Source organism: Sphaeramia orbicularis, unplaced genomic scaffold (genome assembly GCF_902148855.1).
Source record: "Sphaeramia orbicularis unplaced genomic scaffold, fSphaOr1.1, whole genome shotgun sequence".
Classification (NCBI taxonomy): domain Eukaryota; kingdom Metazoa; phylum Chordata; class Actinopteri; order Kurtiformes; family Apogonidae; genus Sphaeramia; species Sphaeramia orbicularis.
In genome coordinates this window covers 62,047-82,500 of record NW_021941663.1, presented here as the reverse complement: position 1 = coordinate 82,500, position 20,454 = coordinate 62,047, and the positions used below count along the sequence as shown (strand labels likewise).

Below are 20,454 nucleotides of genomic sequence, written 5' to 3'. Positions count from 1 at the left end.
TGTCACTGTCCCTGGGGGGCCTGTCACTGTCCCTGGGGGGGCCCTGTCACTGTCCCTGGGGGGCCTGTCACTGTCCCTGGGGCCCCTGTCACTGTCCCTGGGGGGCCTGTCACTGTCCCTGGGGGGCCCCTGTCACTGTCCCTGGGGGGCCTGACACTGTCCCTGGGGGCCCCTGTCACTGTCCCTGGGGGGCCCCTGTCACTGTCCCTGGGGGGCCTGTCACTGTCCCTGGGGGGCCCCTGTCACTGTCCCTGGGGGGCCCCTGTCACTGTCCCTGGGGGGCCTGTCACTGTCCCTGGGGCCCCTGTCACTGTCCCTGGGGGGCCTGTCACTGTCCCTGGGGGGCCTGTCACTGTCCCTGGGGGCCTGTCACTGTCCCTGGGGGGCCCCTGTCACTGTCCCTGGGGGGCCTGTCACTGTCCCTGGGGGGCCTGTCACTGTCCCTGGGGGGCCCCTGTCACTGTCCCTGGGGGGCCCCTGTCACTGTCCCTGGGGGGCCTGTCACTGTCCCTGGGGCCTGTCACTGTCCCTGGGGGGCCCCTGTCACTGTCCCTGGGGGGCCTGTCACTGTCCCTGGGGGCCCCTGTCACTGTCCCTGGGGGGCCCCTGTCACTGTCCCTGGGGGGCCTGTCACTGTCCCTGGGGCCCCTGTCACTGTCCCTGGGGGGCCTGTCACTGTCCCTGGGGGCCTGTCACTGTCCCTGGGGGGCCTGTCACTGTCCCTGGGGGGCCCCTGTCACTGTCCCTGGGGGGCCTGTCACTGTCCCTGGGGGCCCCTGTCACTGTCCCTGGGGGGCCCCTGTCACTGTCCCTGGGGGGCCTGTCACTGTCCCTGGGGGCCTGTCACTGTCCCTGGGGGGCCCCTGTCACTGTCCCTGGGGGGCCTGTCACTGTCCCTGGGGGCCCCTGTCACTGTCCCTGGGGGGCCCCTGTCACTGTCCCTGGGGGCCCCTGTCACTGTCCCTGGGGGGCCCCTGTCACTGAGCTCTGCCCCGCTCTGCTGTCTTTAACCAGTGCTGCAGTGTTTGTGTGTGTATTTTGTGTGTGTGTGTGTGTGTATAGTGGTGTTTGTGTGTATTCTGTGTAGGGATTGATTTAAACTAAACCGGGCTAACGACAGGATTTAAACTAAACCAGACTAACGACAGGATTTAAACTAAACCAGACTAACGACAGGATTTAAACCAAACCAGACTAACGACAGGATTTAAACTAAACCAGACTAACGACAGGATTTAAACTAAACCAGACTAACGACAGGATTTAAACTAAACCAGACTAACGACAGGATTTAAACTAAACCGGACTAACGACAGGATTTAAACTAAACCAGACTAACGACAGGATTTAAACCAAACCAGACTAACGACAGGATTTAAACTAAACCAGACTAACGACAGGATTTAAACTAAACCAGACTAACGACAGGATTTAAACTAAACCGGACTAACGACAGGATTTAAACCAAACCGGACTAACGACAGGATTTAAACCAAACCGGACTAACGACAGGATTTAAACTAAACCAGACTAACAACAGGATTTAAACTAAACCAGACTAACGACAGGATTTAAACCAAACTGGACTAACGACAGGATTTAAACTAAACCAGACTAACAACAGGATTTAAACTAAACCAAACTAACGACAGGATTTAAACTAAACCAGACTAACGACAGGATTTAAACTAAACCAGACTAACAACAGGATTTAAACTAAACCAGACTAACGACAGGATTTAAACTAAACCAGACTAACGACAGGTTGAACTGTTCAGGACGACTGTTCTTTCTTTTTTCTTTCTTTCTTCTTTCTTTCTTTCTTTCCTCTGTTTTTCTGACGTGTGCTGTGATAATAAACACTTCACCTGATGGATCCTGGTTCTTTTCTCTTTTTTTCTTTCCTCCTTCCTTCCTTTGTTTCTTTCTTTCTTCTGTTTTTCTGTCATGTGCTGTGATAATAAACCGTTCACCTAGTGGGTTCTGGTTGGTTTTGTCGGTTCCTTCTCATCGCTGACAGATTCACACCAATATTTAAATGGGTTCCATCCAAAGGGTTCTCCTAGTTCCATTACAGACCTTTATTCTGGACCAAAGGGTTCTCCTGGTTCCATTACAGACCTTTATTCTGGACCAAAGGGTTCTCCTGGTTCCATTACAGACCTTTATTCTGGACCAAAGGGTTCTCCTGGTTCCATTACAGACCTTTATTCTGGACCAAAGGGTTCTCCTGGTTCCATTACAGACCCTTATTCTGGACCAAAGGGTTCTCCTGGTTCCATTACAGACCCTTATTCTGGACCAAAGGGTTCTCCTGGTTCCATTACAGACCCTTATTCTGGACCAAAGGGTTCTGCTGGTTCCATCACAGACCCTTATTCTGGACCAAAGGGTTCTCCTGGTTCCATCACAGACCCTTATTCTGGACCAAAGGGTTCTCCTGGTTCCATCACAGACCCTTATTCTGGACCAAAGGGTTCTCCTGGTTCCATCACAGACCCTTATTCTGGACCAAAGGGTTCTCCTGGTTCCATCACAGACCTTTATTCTGGACCAAAGGGTTCTCCTGGTTCCATCACAGACCTTTATTCTGGACCAAAGGGTTCTCCTGGTTCCATTACAGACCCTTATTCTGGACCAAAGGGTTCTCCTGGTTCCATCACAGACCTTTATTCTGGACCAAAGGGTTCTCCTGGTTCCATCACAGACCCTTATTCTGGACCAAAGGGTTCTGCTGGTTCCATCACAGACCCTTATTCTGGACCAAAGGGTTCTCCTGGTTCCATCACAGACCCTTATTCTGGACCAAAGGGTTCTCCTGGTTCCATCACAGACCCTTATTCTGGACCACAGGATTCTCCTGGTTCCATCACAGACCCTTATTCTGGACCAGTACCAGGGAAGGTGAACCTGAGCTGGAACCAGGACACACCTCCAGCTTCAGCCTCTGAATGTAAAACTGGTTCTAATCAGACTGTACAGGTTTCACATGGACTCAGAAACAGAATGAACAGTTTTGGGTTTGGGCTTGAACCCTCCTGTCCTCAGATGGACTCTAAACGAACCCTCCTGTCCTCAAATGGACTCTAAACGAACCCTCCTGTCCTCAAATGGACTGTAAAAGAACCCTTCCGTCCTCAAATGGACTCTAAACAAACCGTCCTGTCCTCAAATGGACTGTAAATGAACCCTTCTGTCCTTGAACGGACTGTAAATGAACCCTTCTGTCCTCAAATGGACTGTAAACGAACACCAAAACGACCAAAACATGAAACACACGTCAGCAGTTTCTCTTGTTTTTGTTTATTTTTAAATAAATCTCTTCCTCTTCTTCCTCCTGCTCTAAACTACCAAACATTCAGCCGTTTGGTCGGATTTGAACCCTTTAAACTCCAGTTGAATCAGTTGAATTCTGAGTGAAAAACTGGAATATTTTGGTTTCAGTCGTCGGTGGAGGATTCCAACCTTGGACATGTCGAACGTTAGCTCAGGAATGTTTGGTCATGTGACTCTAGTTGGACTCAAAGGTCTTTCAGTTTTGGGCCATAGAACAATTTAACTACAAACAAACACCTGGAACAACAACAACAACAACAACAACATGAACCAGTGTTCAGAACTCAGAGCTCCTCCTTCAGCCTGAACTCTGTGCATGTGTGGATCCACTCTGTCTGTTTAAATCCAACAGTTTCCAGGTTGTTCCATACACACAAACAGTTGAATCTGGTCCCAGTCATGTGTCTGTCCAATCAGATTCAATTCACATCAATATTAGTTGAGTTCTAATTTTAAACGTGTGGGAAATGGGATTTTCAGTGTTCAGTGTAAATGTCCACAGAGTCCACATTCCACAGTGGATGTGGACAATTTAATTCCACATACAAGAGACTGTTCTAAGCTACAGGTGGATCCAACTGGAGGAGAATCGGAGTCGTTTGGAATTTTGGATGAATTTTGGAAAATGTCTCAGTGATGACAGATGGAAAACTGTAGATGTTGTGACCTTGCTGTGACCTTGAACTTTGTCCTACTGGGACCAAAATGGACTGGGTTGGTCCCAGGGCCTAGGCCTATCTGTGGGGAAGATCTGGGAAAGATGGGTGGAAGAGTTTTACACTGAAGATGAACAAACAAACAAACAAACAAACAAAGTGATCACAGTACCTCCTGATGGAGGTAAAACCAGTGTTAAAGAAGAATAAACCAAATATAAACAAAAAACATACAGTAATGTGAAATGAAATATATGAATTTATTGCAGAACTCATACTTTCTTCCACTCCTCTGTTCTCTGATCGTTCTCTGGTCGTTCTCTGATCGTTCTCTGGTCGTTCTCTGGTTGTTCTGTGGTTGTTCTGTGGTCGTTCTCTGGTTGATAATTGTTTGTTTCTTCTGTTTTCAGGGACTTGGTGTCCAGTCAGAGAGTCATCAGCGCTGCCACTCCTCCTTCCAGAAACTTCTTCTCTACATTCCTTCCACAGGGACGACGCACTCCGGCCAAGTCACCACAGGTCACCACCGCCACCGGGTCTTCACCGAGTCAGGGCGCAGTAGGACGCAAGGAGCCACCGACCAATCAGGTACAAGATGACCGACATCTGCCTCTACGGCGAAGTGGACCAGGTTTTAGACCAGGTTTATGTGTTTGAGGGTTCAGGCAACACCAGGACCACATATGAATGTGGTCTGGGTCAGATTTAGGACCACATATGACAGTGATCTGGGTCAGATTTAGGACCACATATGACAGTGATCTGGGTCAGATTTAGGACTACATATGAAAGGGGTCTGGGTCAGATTTAGGATCACATATGAAAGTATCCTGAGTCAGATTTCGGACTGTGTATGAAAGTGGTCTGGGTAACACATCAGATCCAGCTGGAGTCTGAACGTGGCCTCAGTCTGGTTTTCGTCACCTGTCCTGACCCTGTTCTAGACGACCAAGGCAAAGGAAACGGTCCAAGGAAAGGAGGTGAAGCAGCTGTCCAACCAGACGCTGACCAGCGAGTCCACCATCAACCAGTCCTCCAACCAGTCCACCAACCAGTCCACCACCAACCAGTCCTCACATTCGAGACACAAGAGGATCCAGGACCATGAGAAGGAGAGGAAGGAGCTGTTCTCCAAACCGGCGTCCCAGGTACCTGAAGGGTTCACCAACAGGGTTTAAACTGATGGACTCGTTAGGTTTGAACATTTGTGCGGTTCTTTCATGGTCCGGTGGTCTTTGATGGTCCAGTTTAGTCCCATGGGTTTTCTTTCTCTTGTAGTTTCCGACTTTTTAAGACTAAAAACCTGGACTTCTGTATCTGTGTAGAACCAGTAGAGTATCATCAGCGTATCGTGACATAAACAGACCAGCCACCGTTTTTTCAGTTTCGGTTCTTCCATCTGTGTTTTCTGATCCTGTCATGTTGTTGTCACGTGCAGGCGGAGAAGAAGGCGGAGCCGGTGGAGGCGGAGCCTGAACCTGCAGACTTCTCCAATAGCAGAGCGGTGGCAGAGGGAGGGGGAGGTCTTTCGGCGGAGCAACCCTTCATCAAACTGAGTCAGGAGGAGTACGGGGAACACCACTCCTCCATCATGCACTGCAGGTCTGAGGCTGTTATCAGGAACCTCTACCAGCAGAACCACACCCACCATGACAACACACCTGAAACTCCACCCACACTAACCCCGCCTCCTCCTGTCTGTTCCAGAGTCGACTGTTCCGGTCGCAGAGTTGCCAGTTTGGACGTCGACGGAGTCATTAAGGTGAATCTGATTGAAATATTCTTTTAATGTAGATAGTTGAATTCTTAAGTTGAATCACATGTTAGTCAGTATTGGTCAGGATTCTTTTGGGTCACTAGATTTTCTTTGGTTCACTGGTCAGTCGTAAATGTCTTGGGGATTGGTCCCATCTTGGTGCCACACTAAACCGACAGATTTATGATCACAGGACTTTACCTTAGACACACTTTTACATACACATGCCCACAGACGATCGTAAACAGCTAGAAATAAGAGGTAAACACGCTCATTAAGGGGTTTTGCGTTGAGTTGAGGAATCTGTTTGACTTCAGAGTCAGATGACACCAGTCCATTTTCTGTGATCCAACTCACCTGTAGCACAAGGGGGTCAGCCCAGAGTTTGAAGATCAGTTTACAAGGATTATAAAAGTGATGTGCTGGTAGTGTTCAGGATCCATTTTCCCCACCTGGGGTGTGGATCCTCAGCTGAGTTCTGTTTTGTTTGTGATCAGTCAATAATAACAATAATAACAAGTCAATAATAAATGTATGAAAATGAGACCTAAAAGAATCCAGACTTATTCTTGGAGCTGCCGACAAAAGAACACGTTTCCAAAACCAAAAGTCTGAACCGATAAAACCACCACGGTGTCAGCGGTTCCACACACTAACCTGTGTTCTGCTGGTCCTCAGGTCTGGTCCTTCAACCCCATCATGCAGACCAAGGCCACCATCATGTCCAAGTCTCCTCTGCTATCTCTGGAATGGGCCACCAAACCGGACCGCCTGGTACCAGAACCACCCCTTATATCAGGTCCCCTCATGAGTAGTCCCTTAAAATACACGTGTTGGTTTGTGTGTGTCAGTTGTTGCTAGGCAGCGGCGTCGGCACGGTGCGACTCTACGATACAGACGCCAAGAAGAATCTGTATGAGATGAACATCGACGACACTCATCCACGGTGAGGGTCCGGTCGGTCAGGTCAGGTCTCTGATGTGGACTCATGACCTGACCTTCTAAGCGCTGTGTGTTTGTCAGGATCCTGTCTCTGGCCTGCAGTCCCAGCGGATCGTCCTTCGTCTGTTCGGCGGCGGCGCCCAGTCGGACCGGAAGCGTGGAGTCGGTCCCTCGTCTTCCCATCCCGGTGTCCGGTCAACTGCTGCTGTGGGACACCAAGACGGTCAAACAGCAGGTAAGACCCACCTGAGTGTCTAGTTCCAAACCCAGCACCGACCGCCTCCAGGTGAATCCGACCGATCAGGAAAAATTCAAACTCTATGACTGGAACTGGGCGTTTGTCTGAGGAGCATCTGGTTCCTCTGAGGACGTGGGTCCACCTGTTCATCTGTCCACCTGTCCACATGTCCAGGTCCTCTTCAGTCCTGTTGAACCTGTTTTCTGCCTCCCTCAGCTTCAGTTCTCTTTGGAACCGGAGCCGGTGGCCATTAACTGCACAGCCTTCAACCATAACGGGAACCTGCTGGTGACAGGAGCTGCCGACGGAGTCATCCGACTGTTCGGTACGACGACGACGACATCGACCTACATGACAAACAAATATGAAAGAGTCCACCTGAAACAGGTTTTAAATACAGGAGAACCTGGCAGAACCACTGCACCCATGTTCAGGTGCAGCTGCACCGTACGAACCAGGTTTGAATGAAAGCACCAGGAAGTACCGAAGGTGACGAAAGAGAAGCAGAAAGAACAGATGGGAAAGTGAAAAGAAAGAAAAACCACAGAAAGGCTACCTGACTGGAGGGAGGTTCTCCTAGGATGGGTTTGGGGGTTTATGGATTTTTTTGGGTGGTGTTTGGATGGTTTTTGGTATTTTTTGGGGGTGGTGTTTGGGTGTTTTTGGGTTTCTTTGTGGTTTTTAACGGTGTTTGTGTGATTTTTGGTGGTACTTGGATTTTTTGGGTGGTGTTTGAGTGGTTTTTGGTAGTTTTTGAGTGTTGGTGGGTTTTTTAGTGGTTTTTGGTAGTTTTTTGGTGGTGTTTGGGTGGTTTTTGAGTGAGTTTTGGTGGGGTTTGGGTGTTTACTGGTGGGTTTTTGGTGGAGTGTGGGTGGTATTTGGATTTTTTGGGTGGTTTTTGATGGTTTCTGGTAGTTTTGGGGTGTTTATTGGTGGGTTTTTTAGTGTTTTTTGGTGGGGTTTGGGTAGTGTTTAGTGGTTTTTGGTAGTGTTGGGGGTTTTTTGTGTTTTTTTGTTGCTTTGTAGTGGATTTTGGTGGTGTTTGGTGTTTTTTTTAGTGGTTTTCGGTGGTGTTTGGGGTTTTTTTTAGTGTTTTTCGGTGGTGTTTGGGTTTTTTTTAGTAGTTTTCAGTGGTGTTTGGGTGTTCTTTTGGTGTTTTTGGTGGTGTTTTAGGTTTTTTTGTGTTTTTTAGTGGGGGTTTTTTAGTGGTTTTTGGGTGTTCTTTGGTGTTTTTGGTGGTGTTTGAGGTTTTTTTGTGTTTTTTAGCGGGGGTTTTTTAGTGGTTTTTGGGTGTTCTTTGGTGTTTTTGGTGGTGTTTGAGGTTTTTTTGTGTTTTTTAGCGGGGGTTTTTTAGTGGTTTTTGGGTGTTCTTTGGTGTTTTTGGTGGTGTTTGAGGTTTTTTTGTGGTTTGCAGCATTTTTTTAGTGTTTTTTGGTGGTGTTTGGTTGTTCTTTTGGTGTTTTTTGGTGGGGTTTGGGTAGTGTTTAGTGGTTTTTGGTAGTTTTTGGGTGGTGTTTGGGGGTTTTTTGGGGTTTTTTGTGGCTTTTTAGTGGTTTTTGGTGGTGTTTGGGGTTGTTTAGTGGTTTTCAGTGGTGTTTGGGTGTTCTTTTGGTGTTTTTAGTGGTGTTTGAGGTTTTTTTGTGGTTTTTAGCATTTTTTTAGTGTTTTTTTTATGGTGTTTGGGTGTTCTTTTGGTGTTTTTTGATGGTGTTTGGGTGTTCTTTTGGTGTTTTTTGGTGGTGTTTGGGTGTTCTTTTGGGGATTTTTGGTGGTGTTTGGGTGTTCTTTTGGGGATTTTTGGTGGTGTTTGGGGTTTTTTTTTGTGGTTTTTAGCATTTTTTCAGTGATTTTTGATGGTGTTTGGGTGTTCTTTTGGTGTTTTTTGATGGTGTTTGGTTTTTTTTTTGTTACTTTATGATGGTTTAGGGGTGGTGTTTTTTAAGGGCTAGAACGGATTACTTCTGTTTCCATTCATTTGGGGAAAATGGATCTGTGAAAGTAGTAAATCTCCAAATGTGTGTGGTTATGTCATGAACTGAAGTGGTTCTGTGCGGTTCTCCTGTGTTCGTCCTGTTCACTGTTGGATCGGTGCCTTCGTTAACCGGTGCTGGTGGTCCTCCGTTGGTCTGGACCTGTACATGTGGTCTTCATTCTGTTGTTGTTGACGCTGCTGTTGAATTGTGCGTTTGTGGCAGATATGCAGCGGTACGACAGCGCCATGAGCTGGAGAGCACACGACGGAGAAGTTTACAGCGTGGAGTTCAGCTACGACGAGAACACGGTGTTCAGCATCGGAGAAGACGGAAAGGTGAAGGACTGGGGTGGGGCAGGAGGACGGAGTCTGGGGTGGGGCAGGAGGGCGGAGTCAGGGGCGGGACAGGAGAGTGGAGTCTGGGGCGGGACAGGAGGGCGGAGTCTTGGGCGGGACAGGAGGGCGGCGTCTGGGGCGGGGCAGGAGGGTGGAGTCTGGGGCGGGACAGGAGGGCGGCGTCTGGGGCGGGACAGGAGGACGGCATCAGGGGCGGGACAGGAGGGCGGAGTCTGGTGCGGGACAGGAGGACGGCGTCTGGGGCGGGACAGGAGGGTGGAGTCTGGGGCGGGACAGGAGGGTGGAGTCTGGGGCGGGACAGGAGGATGGCGTCTGGGGCGGGACAGGAGGGCGGCATCTGGGGCGGGACAGGAGGGCGGCATCTGGGGTGGGACTGGAGGGGGGAGTCTGGGGCGGGACAGGAGGGCGACGTCTGGGGCGGGACAGGAGGACAGCGTCAGGGGCGGGACAGGAGGGCGGAGTCTGGGGCGGGACAGGAGGGCGGCGTCTGGGGCGGGACAGGAGGGTGGAGTCTGGGGCGGGACAGGAGGATGGCGTCTGGGGCGGGACAGGAGGGCGGCATCTGGGGCGGGACAGGAGGGCAGCATCTGGGGTGGGACTGGAGGGGGGAGTCTGGGGCGGGACAGGAGGGCGACGTCTGGGGCGGGACAGGAGGACGGCGTCAGGGGCGGGACAGGAGGGCGGAGTCTGGTGCGGGACAGGAGGACGGCGTCTGGGGCGGGACAGGAGGGTGGAGTCTGGGGCGGGACAGGAGGGCGGCATCTGGGGTGGGACTGGAGGGCGGAGTCTGGGGCGGGACAGGAGGGCGGAGTCTGGAGTGGGATAGGAGGACGGCGTCTGGGGCAGAGCTTCTGAACAAAGAACCCCTGGAAGAATGTCGCCTCACCACCGACAGACCATAATACTCATGTCTGTGTCCATGGTTCCACTGTTTGTCTGGTCCTGCTCTTTCATTGGTCTAGGAGTTGGTTTACATGTTCCTGTAGGTGTTCCTCTGTTGGATGGTTCTCATGTGTGTTGGTTGGTTCTAACCCTGTGGTTCCGTTATGGTTCTAGTTCTAACCCTGTGGTTCTGTTGTGGATCTAGTTCTAACCCTGTGGTTCCGTTGTGGTTCTAGTTCTAACCCTGTGGTTCTGTTGTGGATCTAGTTCTAACCCTGTGGTTCCGTTGTGGTTCTAGTTCTAACCCTGTGGTTCCGTTGTGGTTCTAGTTCTAACCCTGTGGTTCCGTTATGGTTCTAGTTCTAACCCTGTGGTTCTGTTGTGGATCTAGTTCTAACCCTGTGGTTCCGTTGTGGTTCTAGTTCTAACCCTGTGGTTCCGTTATGGTTCTAGTTCTAACCCTGTGGTTCCGTTGTGGTTCTAGTTCTAACCCTGTGGTTCCGTTATGGTTCTAGTTCTAACCCTGTGGTTCTGTTGTGGTTCTAGTTCTAACCCTGTGGTTCTGTTGTGGTTCTAGTTTTAATCCTGTGGTTCCGTTGTGGTTCTCGTTCTAATCCTGTGGTTCTGTTGTGGTTCTAGTTCTAACCCTGTGGTTCCGTTGTGGTTCTAGTTCTAACCCTGTGGTTCCGTTGTGGTTCTAGTTTTAATCCTGTGGTTCCGTTGTGGTTCTAGTTCCAACCCTGTGGTTCTGTTGTGGTTCTAGTTTTAATCCTGTGGTTCCGTTGTGGTTCTCGTTCTAATCCTGTGGTTCTGTTGTGGTTCTAGTTCTCCCCCAGTGGTTCCATTGTGGTTCTAGTTCTAACCCTGTGGTTCCGTAGTGGTTCTAGTTCTAACCCTGTGGTTCCGTTGTGGTTCCGTTGTGGTTCTAGTTCTCACCCTGTGGTTCTGTTGTGGTTCTAGTTCTCACGCTTTGGTTCCGTTGTGGTTCTAGTTCTAACCCTGCTGGTCTGTTGTGGTTCCGTTGTGGTTCTAGTTCTCACCCTTTGGTTCCGTTGTGGTTCTATTTCTAACCATGTGGTTCCGTTGTGGTTCTAGTTCTAACCATGTGGTTCTGTTGGGGTTCTAGTTCTAACCCTTTGCTTCTGTTGTGGTTCTGTTGTGGTTCTAGTTCTCACCCTGTGGTTCTGTTGTGGTTCTAGTTCTAACCCTTTGCTTCTGTTGTGGTTCTAGTTCTAACTTTGTGGTTCTGTTGTGGTTCTAGTTCTAACTCTGTGGTTCTGTTGTGGTTCTAGTTCTAACTCTGTGGTTCCATTGTGGTTCTAGGTCTCACCCTGTGGTTCCATTGTGGTTCTAGTTCTCACCCTGTGGTTCCGTTGTGGTTCTAGTTCTCACTCTGTGGTTCCATTGTGGTTCTAGTTCTAACCCTGTGGTTCTGTTGTGGTTCTAATTCTAACCCTGTGGTTCTGTTGTGGTTGTAGTTCTAACACTGTGGTTCCGTAGTGGTTCTAGTTCTGACCCTTTGATTCCGTTGTGGTTCTAGTTCTCACGCTTTGGTTCCATTGTGGTTCTAGTTCTAACCCTGCTGGTCTGTTGTGGTTCCGTTGTGGTTCTAGTTCTCACCCTTTGGTTCCGTTGTGGTTCAATTTCTAACCCTGTGGTTCCGTTGTGGTTGTAGTTCTAACCATGTGGTTCTGTTGGGGTTCTAGTTCTAACCCTTTGCTTCTGTTGTGGTTCCGTTGTGGTTCAATTTCTAACCCTGTGGTTCCATTGTGGTTCTAGTTCTAACCATGTGGTTCTGTTGGGGTTCTAGTTCTAACCCTTTGCTTCTGTTGTGGTTCTGTTGTGGTTCTAGTTCTCACCCTGTGGTTCTGTTGTGGTTCTAGTTCTAACTTTGTGGTTCTGTTGTGGTTCTAGTTCTAACTCTGTGGTTCTGTTGTGGTTCTAGTTCTAACTCTGTGGTTCCATTGTGGTTCTAGTTCTCACCCTGTGGTTCCATTGTGGTTCTAGTTCTCACCCTGTGGTTCCGTTGTGGTTCTAGTTTTCACTCTGTGGTTCCATCGTGGTTTTAGTTCTCACCCTGTGGTTCCATTGTGGTTGTAGTTCTCACCCTGTGGTTCCGTTGTGGTTCTAGTTCTCACCCTGTGGTTCCATTGTGGTTGTAGTTCTCACTCTGTGGTTCCGTTGTGGTTCTAGTTCTCACCCTGTGGTTCCGTTGTGGTTCTAGTTCTCACCCTGTGGTTCCATTGTGGTTGTAGTTCTCACCCTGTGGTTCCGTTGTGGTTCTAGTTCTCACCCTGTGGTTCCGTTGTGGTTCTAGTTCTCACCCTGTGGTTCCATTGTGGTTGTAGTTCTCACTCTGTGGTTCCGTTGTGGTTGTAGTTCTAACCATGTGGTTCTGTTGGGGTTCTAGTTCTAACCCTTTGCTTCTGTTGTGGTTCCGTTGTGGTTCAATTTCTAACCCTGTGGTTCCATTGTGGTTCTAGTTCTAACCATGTGGTTCTGTTGGGGTTCTAGTTCTAACCCTTTGCTTCTGTTGTGGTTCTGTTGTGGTTCTAGTTCTCACCCTGTGGTTCTGTTGTGGTTCTAGTTCTAACTTTGTGGTTCTGTTGTGGTTCTAGTTCTAACTCTGTGGTTCTGTTGTGGTTCTAGTTCTAACTCTGTGGTTCCATTGTGGTTCTAGTTCTCACCCTGTGGTTCCATTGTGGTTCTAGTTCTCACCCTGTGGTTCCGTTGTGGTTCTAGTTTTCACTCTGTGGTTCCATCGTGGTTTTAGTTCTCACCCTGTGGTTCCATTGTGGTTGTAGTTCTCACCCTGTGGTTCCGTTGTGGTTCTAGTTCTCACCCTGTGGTTCCATTGTGGTTGTAGTTCTCACTCTGTGGTTCCGTTGTGGTTCTAGTTCTCACCCTGTGGTTCCATTGTGGTTCTAGTTCTCACCCTGTGGTTCCATTGTGGTTGTAGTTCTCACCCTGTGGTTCCGTTGTGGTTCTAGTTCTCACCCTGTGGTTCCATTGTGGTTGTAGTTCTCACTCTGTGGTTCCGTTGTGGTTGTAGTTCTCACTCTGTGGTTCCGTTGTGGTTCTAGTTCTCACTCTGTGGTTCCGTTGTGGTTCTAGTTTTCACCCTGTGGTTCCGTTGTGGTTCTAGTTCTCACCCTGTGGTTCCGTTGTAGTTCTAGTTCTCACCCTTGGTTCTGTTGTGGTTCTAGTTCTCACCCTGTGGTTCCGTTGTGGTTCTAGTTCTAACTTTGTGGTTCCGTTGTAGTTCTAGTTCTCACCCTTGGTTCCGTTGTGGTTGTAGTTCTCACTCTGTGGTTCCGTTGTGGTTCTAGTTTTCACCCTGTGGTTCCGTTGTGGTTCTAGTTTTCACCCTGAGGTTCCGTTGTGGTTCTAGTTCTCACCCTGTGGTTCCGTTGTGGTTGTAGTTCGTCCAGTGGAACATCCATCGCTGTGGGGTCAAACAGTCGGAGCAGGTTCTTCCTCAGGATGCCACCGGACCCTTCGTCCTATCAGGATACAGCGGATACAAACAGGTTTGGACCAATCATGTGCTGTTGTGTGGGCTCCTGATGATGTCACAGTGATGTCATGGCAGACACGCCCTCTCTCTGTTGCAGGTGCAGGTTCCTCGAGGTCGACTGTTGGCATTTGATTCAGAAGGACAACATGTTCTGACCTGTTCTGGTTCAGGAGGACTGATCTACAGGGTGAGTCTGAAACACCTGAGGCAGAACCATGTGTTTATGAAACACCTGCAGCAGAACCATGTGTTTATGAAACACCTGAGGCAGAACCATGTGTTTATGAAACACCTGAGGCAGAACCATCTGTTTATGAAACACCTGCAGCAGAACCATCTGTTTATGAAGCACCTGAGGCAGAACCATCTGTTTATGAAACACCTGAGGCAGAACCATCTGTTTATGAAACACCTGAGGCAGAACCATCTGTTTATGAAACACCTGCAGCAGAACCATGTGTTTATGAAACACCTGAGGCAGAACCATGTGTTCATGAAACACCTGAGGCAGAACCATCTGTTTATGAAACACCTGCAGCAGAACCATCTGTTTATGAAGCACCTGAGGCAGAACCATGTGTTCATGAAACACCTGAGGCAGAACCATGTGTTTATGAAACACCTGAGGCAGAACCATGTGTTCATGAAACACCTGAGGCAGAACCATGTGTTTATGAAACACCTGAGGCAGAACCATGTGTTTATGAAACACCTGAGGCAGAACCATGTGTTCATGAAACACCTGAGGCAGAACCATGTGTTTATGAAACACCTGAGGCAGAACCATGTGTTTATGAAGCACCTGAGGCAGAACCATGTGTTCATGAAACACCTGAGGCAGAACCATGTGTTTATGAAACATCTGAGGCAGAACCATGTGTTCATGAAACACCTGAGGCAGAACCATGTGTTTATGAAACACCTGAGGCAGAACCATGTGTTTATGAAACACCTGAGGCAGAACCATGTGTTTATGAAGCACCTGAGGCAGAACCATGTGTTCATGAAACACCTGAGGCAGAACCATGTGTTCATGAAACACCTGAGGCAGAACCATGTGTTTATGAAACACCTGAGGCAGAACCATGTGTTTATGAAACACCTGAGGCAGAACCATGTGTTCATGAAACACCTGAGGCAGAACCATGTGTTTATGAAACACCTGAGGCAGAACCATGTGTTTATGAAACACCTGAGGCAGAACCATGTGTTTATGAAACACCTGAGGCAGAACCATGTGTTTATGAAACACCTGAGGCAGAACCATGTGTTCATGAAACACCTGAGGCAGAACCATGTGTTTATGAAACACCTGAGGCAGAACCATGTGTTTATGAAACACCTGAGGCAGAACCATGTGTTCATGAAACACCTGAGGCAGAACCATGTGTTTATGAAACACCTGAGGTTTTCATTGGACGATCATAAACCCTCCATCTGTTTCTACGGAAACGTCCTCAGACTCAGTCTGTTTCTAGATTAAAAATAAATAAATAAATTATTATTAATAATAATCATAATACTAATCATAATAATAATAATAATATAATGCATGAGGTTTATATGGTGCTTTTTTATGAACACATACTCAGTGTTCATTGGCTCCTTATGGATGAAATGACTTGTGACTGTTTTGATTGGCTCATGTGTGCCCGCCCCTCTTCCAGCTGACCAATGGGGAGCCGGCGGCTCTGGAGAGCGTGCTGTCGCTGGGCGGACACAAAGCTCCGGTGGTGACGGTGGATTGGTGTTCGGCGGTGGACTGCGGCACCTGTCTGACCGCCTCCATGGACGGGAAGATCAAACTGAGCACGCTCCTGGCACAGAAGTCCTGACTGAGAACCTGATGGAGGACTGAGGGGTCAGAGGTCAGCAGAGGGTGGTGATCAGCTGATGTTAGGTCCCATTAAAGTCCCATTAAAACCACTGCAGTGTCTGTGGAGTGTGTTTGTTCTACTCAGGGTTATTTTCATCTGTGGGGTTAGGTAGTAGGAAAGAATCGTCAGAGCTGAAAGTCGTGAACGAGTTAAAGCTAGCCTTCGTAAACGAGTCGTATCTGTCAGTACAGGTGTGTGTGTGTGTGTGTGTGTGAGGGTGTGTGTGTTCTGTCAGTACAGGTACAGTACAGATCCAACCGCAGATGTTCCTAATGCTGCTCCATATATGGCCAAACCCAGACCTCCAGAGAATGGAGATGCCACCACCATCACTCCACAGCATCCTTGACTCCCTCGCTCCACTAAAAACCAGATCTGTCTCCTTTTCTGCCTCTGCTCCCTGGTTTACACCTGAACTTCGGCGCATGAAAGCTGAAGGTCGACGACTCGAGCGGCTCTTCAGAAAAACTGGACTGGCTGTTCATAAAGAAATGTATGCTAACCACATTAAGCATTACAAGGACTACATTGCCAAATCCAAATCCAACCATTACACCAATATAATCTGTTCAAATGAAGGGAACACCAAGTCACTGTTCTCACTACTCAACAGTGTCACTAAACCCCCGGATTCTTTACCCTCTCACCTGCACACAACCGCATTCTGTCATTCACTCATCTCCTTTTTTATCAGCAAAATCCAAAAGATCCATCTCAACCTCGGTTCAAACTCCTCCACCGTCACATCTGAACCTCATCCACCCACACACTCCCTATCCTCCTTTGACCTCCCCTCCCTTGATGAAATATCAGAATTTATTCATAAGTCCAAGCCGTCCACCTGTCAGCTGGACCCCCTCCCCACAGTCCTGGTGAAAGCATGCCTTCCTCCTCTGACCCCCTTCACCACTGGAACTGTTCCTGCATCCTTCAAAACCGCTGCAATAACCCCAATTCTGAAAAAACCTGGTGCAGATCCAACCGACTTCAATAACTTCCGCCCTATTTCCAATCTACCCTTCATTTCCAAAATTCTTGAGAAAACAGTAGCTATTCAACTTCATTTCCATTTGTCTCACAATAATCTGTATGAACAGTTCCAGTCTGGTTTCCGCCCCCTTCACAGAAACAGCACTCATAAAAATCACCAACGACCTCCTCATGGCAGCAGATTCTGGTCTACCTTCCATCCTCATCCTCCTTGACCTGAGCGCAGCCTTTGACACCATCTGTCACACCACCCTTCTCAATAGATTATCTTCCATCGGCTTCACCCACACTCCATTAGATTGGTTTAAATCATACCACTCTGGCCGCACTCAGTTTATCCAGTTCAAATCCTTCACATCCTCCCATTTCCCCGTCACTTCAGGTGTGCCCCAGGGGTCTGTACTGGGGCCCCTCCTCTTTATCATCTACCTCCTTCCCCTTGGCAATATTTTCTGGAAATACAATATCAACTTTCACTGTTACGCAGATGACACCCAGCTCTACCTCACCTGCAAACCCACCTCCACCCCCCCCACCCTCCTCCCTCACTGACTGCTTGGCAGACATAAAATCCTGGTTCGCCTCCAATTTTCTCAAACTAAACAGTGACAAAACCAAGGTTCTCCTCGTTGGCACAAAATCCACTTTATCCAAAACCAATAGTTTTTCTCTTACCATCGACAACTCCACGGTCTCCCCTTCCCCACAGGTTCACAGTCTGGGGGTCATCCTTGACAGTACTCTATCTTTTCAATCCCACATCAATAACATCAGTCGGTCTGCATACTTCCACCTACGTAACATTAACCGCCTCCGCCCCTCCCCCACCCCCCATACCACTGCTATCCTTGTTCACAGCCTTGTCACCTCTCGTCTAGATTACTGTAACTCTCTCCTCTTTCGTCTCCCACACAAATCCCTCCATAAACTTCTATTGGTTCAGAACTCTGCTGCTCGCATCATCACCAGGACCCCCTCCCCTCACCAGGACCCCCTCCCCTCACCAGGACCCCCTCCCCTCACCAGGACCCCCTCCCCTCACCAGGACCCCCTCCACTCACCAGGACCCCCTCCCCTCACCAGGACCCCCTCCACTCACCAGGACCCCCTCCACTCACCACATCACTCCTGTCCTTCAACAGCTCCACAGGCTCCCGGTTAAGTTCCAGATTGAATTTTAAATCCTTCTAATGACATTCAAGTCCATCCATAACCTCGCCCCTCCATATCTGTCTGACCTCCTTCATGTTGCCCCTCCCTCTCGTACCCTCAGATCTTCCTCCTCCATCCACCTCACTGTTCCCTCTGCCCGTCTCACCACCATGTGGACCAGATCATTCATTGGCTCTGCTCTCAGACTCTGGAACTCCTTGCCACCGGATCTCAGAAACACCACTTCACTTCCTCTCTTCAAATCCAGACTCAAACCCATCTGTTTAGGACCTCTTTCTCTTTGTGAACTCAATTGCACTGTCCAAATTTTTTGACCTGCCTTTTATTTTTACTCTGCTTTATTGTTTGTTTTTAACTCTCCTGTTTTACTGTACGGTGTCCTTGAGTGCCAAGAAAGGCGCCTATAAATAAAATGTATTATTATTATTATTATTATTAAATGCTACTCCTGCAGTTATAGCAGCTGCTGTTGTTTGCTCTTTTTTCTTTGTTAATTCAGCAGAAATGTTCTTCACTTCATCAACAGTCTGTTTCATCGATTCTTTATTTGTGTCCAATTTGTTGATGAAAATGCTGCTGTACAATTTTAGATTTTCTTTATCTGGATCAGACAGATCAGGAGGATCATCTTTGTTGTTTCTTCTTAGGAACCTGAAGAAATCCATGTTGTTGTTGTGTTTGGACTGGAACGGCTGGAATGGCTGAGCAGGTTTTTGTCCCACTGCTGTGTACGATGACAAAAACAAATGTCATCACAGCTGAACTCCAAACTCTGCCACATTCATGACATTTCAGGTCTTCCTTTATCAGACAGGAACAGCACTCATTCAGCAACTGACTGAGGAGAAGAAGAAGAAGAAGAAGAAGGAGAAGAAGGAGAAGAAGAAGAAGAAGAAGGAGAAGAAGAAGAAGCTGGAACTGAGACAGATTTAGCCAATGGGGCTAACAGACACCTGAAGCCCCTCCCCTCCCCCCATGACAATCTGAACAGTGGTAGATGGTCATTGGTCAGTAGGATGTTGGTCATTTCCTCCATCCCCTGGGTCAGTTAAAGGTGCTGGAGACTTTCATGACGAATGTTTCCTCAGGTCTGTCCATCCTCAGTTCTGTCCATCCTCAGGTCTGTCCATCCTCAGATCTGTCCATCCTCAGATCTGTCCATCCTCAGGTCTGTCCATCCTCAGGTCTGTCCATCCTCAGGTCTGTCCATCCTCAGATCTGTCCATCCTCAGATCTGTCCATCCTCAGATCTGTCCATCCTCAGGTCTGTCCATCCTCAGATCTGTCCATCCTCAGGTCTGTCCATCCTCAGGTCTGTCCATCCTCAGATCTGTCCATCCTCAGGTCTGTCCATCCTCAGGTCTGTCCATCCTCAGGTCTGTCCATCCTCAGATCTGTCCATCCTCAGGTCTGTCCATCCTCAGATCTGTCCATCCTCAGGTCTGTCCATCCTCAGGTCTGTCCATCCTCAGATCTGTCCATCCTCAGGTCTGTCCATCCTCAGGTCTGTCCATCCTCAGGTCTGTCCATCCTCAGATCTGTCCATCCTCAGATCTGTCCATCCTCAGGTCTGTCCATCCTCAGGTCTGTCCATCCTCAGGTCTGTCCATCCTCAGATCTGTCCATCCTCAGATCTGTCCATCCTCAGGTCTGTCCATCCTCAGGTCTGTCCATCCTCAGATCTGTCCATCCTCAGTCCTCTCCTCAGTGTCATTGGTCTGTTGGTCTGTCTGTCATTCCTCAGCTGAACCTCCTCCTCAGTCTGAACAGTTTCTCAGTTCCATCCACAAACAAACCATGTGTTTACATTCAGAGTCAGGAGGAACTGGACATCTGAAGAATTTTTTGTTGCAATGTGCATTGTGGGAAACGGAGGCTGTCACTGTCGCTGCAAGCAGCTGCAACAGTGAAACTCTTCACCGTAACGCAAGAGATTCAGCTGAGGAATGACAGACAGACGAACAGACCAATGAAACTGAGGATCTGACTGAGGATGGACAGACCTGAGGAGACATTCGTCATGAAAGTCTCCCACACCTTTAATGATCCTGTTCAAACTGGGTCCATTTACACCACCATGTGTCCAGTTAAAAGGTCATGTTAAGGCTCACTTAAACAAGTTTACCACTGACCACTAACCTACCACTAACCTACCACTGACCGCTAACCTACCCCTGACCACTAACCTACCACTGACCGCTAACCTACCACTGACCACTAACCTACCACTGACCACTAACCTACCCCTGACTGCTAACCTACCACTGACCGCTAACCTACCACTAACCTACCACTGACCGCTAACCTACCACTGACCGCTAACCTACCACTGACCACTAACCTACCCCTGACCACTAACCTACCACTAACCTACCACTGACCACTAACCTACCCCTGACCACTAACCTACCACTGACCGCTAACCTACCCCTGACCACTAACCTACCACTGACCACTAACCTACCACTGACCACTAACCTACCACTGACCGCTAACCTACCACTAACCCTAAATTGAACATAGTTTAGTTTTCAGTAGAATCTGTTCAGAATCCAGTCACTCTGGTCTGTGTTGAATAAAAGTGGATCAGGAGGAAAATGACCATGTGAGGAATTTAACCTACGCCTTCATGAACAGTTAGGTTTATGGTTAGGGTTATGGTTATTAAGTTTAGGTTTATGGTTTTTAGGTTTAGGTTTAGGTTTATGGTTATTAGGTTTAGGTTTAAGTTTATGGTTATTAGGTTTATTAGGTTTAG

At 48.5% G+C, this 20,454-nt stretch overlaps 1 protein-coding gene across 1 annotated transcript in view; it reads left to right on the top strand.

Moving 5' to 3' along the window:
- wdr91 (WD repeat domain 91) overlaps positions 1-15,590 on the top strand; it is a 23,611-nt gene extending 8,021 nt beyond the window's left edge. Inside the window, exons 7-18 of the mRNA XM_030130608.1 lie at positions 4,403-4,580; positions 4,937-5,140; positions 5,431-5,594; positions 5,700-5,754; positions 6,427-6,522; positions 6,600-6,694; positions 6,772-6,925; positions 7,145-7,253; positions 9,124-9,236; positions 13,562-13,669; positions 13,754-13,843; positions 15,324-15,590. Of these exons, the coding sequence (XP_029986468.1) occupies positions 4,403-4,580; positions 4,937-5,140; positions 5,431-5,594; positions 5,700-5,754; positions 6,427-6,522; positions 6,600-6,694; positions 6,772-6,925; positions 7,145-7,253; positions 9,124-9,236; positions 13,562-13,669; positions 13,754-13,843; positions 15,324-15,491 (1,534 nt within the window). The 3' untranslated portion in view covers positions 15,492-15,590. The remainder of the gene's footprint in view (positions 1-4,402; positions 4,581-4,936; positions 5,141-5,430; positions 5,595-5,699; positions 5,755-6,426; positions 6,523-6,599; positions 6,695-6,771; positions 6,926-7,144; positions 7,254-9,123; positions 9,237-13,561; positions 13,670-13,753; positions 13,844-15,323) is intronic.
- Positions 15,591-20,454: the final 4,864 nt, after the last annotated feature.